General features: G+C 31.4%; 1 protein-coding gene across 1 annotated transcript; it reads right to left on the bottom strand.

Moving 5' to 3' along the window:
• Positions 1-1549: 1549 nt before the first annotated feature.
• Positions 1550-3949, bottom strand: LOC119578509 (DENN domain-containing protein 11-like). The gene is made up of 3 exons (XM_037926080.1): positions 3864-3949; positions 1974-2186; positions 1550-1562 (listed from the first exon to the last, which is right to left on the bottom strand). Exons 1-3 carry the CDS (start codon positions 3947-3949, stop codon positions 1550-1552), a joined length of 312 nt encoding a protein of 103 aa, XP_037782008.1.
• Positions 3950-4806: the final 857 nt, after the last annotated feature.

Genomic DNA, 4806 nt, shown 5'->3' with positions numbered 1-4806 from the left:
TATATATATTTAAATATATTTATATATATATATATTTTAAATTTTTATATATATATATATAAATATATATATATAAAATATATATATTATATAAAATATATATATATAATAAAATATATATAAATTATATATAAATAATTATAAAATATAATAATATTATATATATTTATATATATATATATTATATATATATATATTATGATATATCTAATAATATATATATATATATATATATATATATATATATATATATATATATAATATATATATAATATATATATTATATATACTTATATACATCTATATATATATACTTGTATATACTTATATACATTATATGTATATATACTTATATACATATATATGTATATATACTTATATACATATATATGTATATATACTATATTATATAAATGTATGTGTGTATGTATGTGTGTATGTATGATATATATATATATATATATATATATATATATATATATATATATATATATATTATATATATATATATATAAGTGCGTGTGTTGTACGTGTGTGTGGCTCTGCTAGTGCTTAGCCACAAAGGAGTCAATTAGTAGATCTTGTGACCTTACCTTATTTCACCTTTCCTTTAATTGGCAGAAAAAATGTTTGCTTACTAATGCTATGAATATCAATGGTGTGATTTTTATTATAGACATTATAATTACTATAATGTTATACACATTAGTAACAGCAAAATAAGATATTGTAAAATATTTTCGTAAATCAAGGAAAAGGGTGAGAAATGGGTGAGACGGGTAGTACTCATAATTGGCTCATTGGTGACTTAGTACAAGTGTAGCCACTTATGTGTAAAGCAATTAATAAAGTAAACTCACAGAGGGCATGGCATGTACGTACATGCCATGCCTAGCGGGATTGGGTTAATGGCAATCACATGGGCCAAAGTAAGGGCATTAGGCTAATGTGACTGAATACTCTGTGTAGCTTATAGGCCAGGTGCACATGAACAATCATGTGTAGTGACAAGACTATGCCTCAACTTTACAACGTTACTTTCTCTTTATGCATGAGTGTTTTTAGTTGTTGTTGTTTTTTCCCAATGTTTATATTTGTCATTTGATTTGCTTTATCCAGATGGTAATAGACTGTTTTCCTTGCACAATGACAATAAACAATATTTTGTTATTTGTGTCATTTTAATATTTTTTCTAATATTATATTTTCTGTAACACAACCTGCACCACCAGTAATGGCACAGCCAGGAATAGGATCCTGAGCATGAAAATGGCATTCTCTCTGGAGCCAGCACTTTTCCAATCATAGCTCATGGACACTACATAATAATAATAATAATAATAATAATAATAATAATAATAATAATAATAACAATAATAATAACAAAAGCACCTGTAACATTGGAAAAAATACTAAAATTATAAAGAATGGGGGGGGGGGGTCAATCATCCTCAAAGGACAGTGGGGTTGGTCTTCCATATCACAATTTTGTGGTATGTGCATTACATATGGCATGCACAAGTTACATTATTCAATGGGGGGAAAAAATCTAAATGGCAGACCTGTAGAACAAAATTTTGATAACTAGAAACACAACACAATATAACGTGTGTGTGTGTGTTTTGTGTGTGTGTGTTTTGTGTGTGTGTGTGTGTGTGTGTGTGTGTGTGTGTGTGTGTGGTGTGTGTGTGTGTGTGTGTGGTGTGTGTGTGTGTGTGTGTGTGTGTGTGTGTGTGTGTGTTGTTGTGTGTGTTTGTGTGTGAATATATGTGTCAATATATATATGTCAATATATATATGTCAATATAGATATATACCTACACCATATCAATCATTCTATCTCTATATTTTTTCCTGTTTTTTGCATGGGGCCATCAACTAATAATTTAGCATTGAAAGGACCAATAACAAAGGAATCAGACCATCCTATCTCAAGACATTATTGTTCACTTTCTTTTATATACTTAACTTACCAAGCAAACATAAGAATATAATAAGAATATAGCAACTCTGAACAATATACTAACCTTACTTGCTGTGCTAGGTATTCTAGGTGGTGGTGGAGGGTGTCATAGTTGGCCACAATTACACCAACACTTTTCATGCGTGCCCCTCGCTCAATCTCTGAGTGGACTGTCAGCTTCTCGTAACAAGCTGCACCAAAATAGTCTCCTTGCCGAAAATATCTATAGAAATTGATGGTGATGACCATGATTAATAATAATTATAATAATGGAGGTCATAATAACAAAGACAATAATAGTAAGAGTTATCAAAATAAAACAAATAATAAATGATCATAAATATGATATAATGATGATAAAAATAATAACATAATTCTATGAAGAAATGCTTTAAAATTCAAATTGTGGCACGTTTTGTCATCTTACGATATTGAAACACTCGCGGAACCTATGTAAGGGCTGGGATACATTAACTGATACTTCTTTCTCAACAAGCTGAGTGTACATCAAGATGATTTGCTATTTTTTCACACATTTGTACATCAAAGACATAGTTGTGTGATATTTTTTGGTTTTGCACAAACTATTATAATACCTATATTTACTTCACCAACATATATTGGTATAATTCTAGTGTTGTCTTGTTACAATTATTCTGTGATGTAAAGTGATGTAAAAAAATTGAGAAATGGAGGGAAACAGAAACACTGAAAGTGTGATTAAGTTTTTTTAACACTTTCTAATTTTTACTATGGAAAAAAAAAAGCAACAAACTGACGATCTCAACTCCATGATGCCACACACTGCTTATTTTATTCAGACTATAGACTGAATAATGATCAACTATGGAGTCTATATAACAACAAAAATATCCTTCAGTCTTGATTATCAGGAAATATGCAAGTAGAGACTAGAAAATAATGAAAACTGAAAATGCAACATATCCTTGTAGTATTACGAAGAAATGGCATGGGATGCTGGTATTTGGCATGAGTGGTCGGCATGCTAGGGCGACGATATAAGCCCCAGCAGTGAGGCCCGGGCTACTATGAATACTACCCGTCAGGAAAGGGTTAATTCTAAAGAGGAGATGCTTTGTGATTTCAAGATACATTCTATGTAAGTTAGAAAAAAATCAGACTGTGTAATTTAAAACTAATCTTTATACAAAACTAAAAAGAAATCTTATTTTATTCCATAAAAAGAATCCAAAACGTATAAGGTTTCTCAGATAATTTTTCATGGACTTTTTTTTTTTTACAAATTGTTAAGTAGAGGTAATATGTAATTAATATTAGACATACCATATATTAGTTTTATTCAAATTACCAATAAGTAAAGAGTTAGTGATTGCAACTATCAAAAACAGGTGGGACTAAGTTGAGGTCATTTCCAAGCATGTTTGAGGTAACAGTACTTTGGGAGCAGATAAGGAGGCAGCAGCACTTGAATCAATTGTTGCTGTCTTTGCTTTTTTGCTTCTTTGCTTGTGTGTGTGTGTGTGTTTGTGTGGGGGGTTGTTTGTATGTGTCTTTGTTTGTTTGTAGCAAAGGAGGGGGGCCCTTATATGGATTGTTGCTGTGTGTGTTTGTTTGTTTGTAATGTTGTGTGTCATGGTTGTAGGAAAGAATAAAATAATATGTATGTAAAAAGGGACATACCATAAACAGTTCCCTTTCCCAAATCAAAGAAGTATTTGATTTCTACCTACAGTCCCTGATAATCATATCTGACATTAATGTACAAGGCCTGAAAAAAAACTGGCAGGTTTTTTCCCTATGACATTTTCATCATTAATAAAATGTTACTCTTTTAAGTTACTGTATGCATCAAGCTTTCACAATCACATTCAAAGCAGTCATTAAGTAAGCAAACTAAATAACTATGCAAAGAACTTACATGAAGTCGGATGTGATAGTATGTGCACCACTGATGAGAGCACGGAACTCTACACCTTCTAGAGGCAACTCCTGGGGATACACCATTCTAGTAGATTTCCTGAAAGATGCCAAACCAGATAAAGAGACTAAAAGAATACACACATACAAAAATAGTATGTATAATAATATCAAAGAGCAAGATCAAGCAAGGAAAATAGTAATTACAGACAAAATACAACCATAATTTGAGAAAAGTCTAAAATAATTAATAACACTGGGTTACAAAAAAATATTTTTTGTAAGTTGTCTTAGTTTTTCAACTCATTAGAGCAAATCTGCATTGCTGAATCCAAAAATGCCATCCATTTTTCCCCGATCAGGTCAAGTTTTTCAACTAAGTGAATATAGAAAAATTGTTTTTTTTACAAAGGGAATACATTAGAGCGGCATTTTTGTTTTATTTGTGTTACTTATACATCCAATATATATACATATATTTTTTCTCACCCAATTTATAATTATCGACATGTTGCAAACATTGATCGGTATCTGTATTGACATCAACATTGCATTACATTTGGTAACTATTACAATATCTACTGATCAATGCTGAAAATCGATCAGAACTGAGTAGTTGATCAGTAGACAGGACACTAATAAAGACAGATGCATGAAAACTAGATGTTTGGTCATCATTGATCATTCAGTGCTGACATTTCTGTTTCTTTGAGCTCCCCGAATGTGCAGCGGCAGGGATGTCTCTCTTCAAAGTCCAACAGTAATCGGCCATCATGACTGCATCCCACCATCCCTGATACCTGGTCTCCATCTCCATGTCTTGATGAAATCTCTCCCCTGCTTGTCGCTCATGATCCAGATTCTCAGGAAAAACCCATCCATGTGTGAGAATAGGTAGTACATTTGATGCTCATGTTGCATCCCAGGTTTTGAAGGCAGTCAGC

The sequence above is a fragment of the Penaeus monodon genome, chromosome 11 (assembly GCF_015228065.2).
Source record: "Penaeus monodon isolate SGIC_2016 chromosome 11, NSTDA_Pmon_1, whole genome shotgun sequence".
NCBI classification, from domain to species: domain Eukaryota; kingdom Metazoa; phylum Arthropoda; class Malacostraca; order Decapoda; family Penaeidae; genus Penaeus; species Penaeus monodon.
Note: the sequence above shows the minus strand (reverse complement) of the source record. Positions and strands in the feature narration are given on the sequence as shown.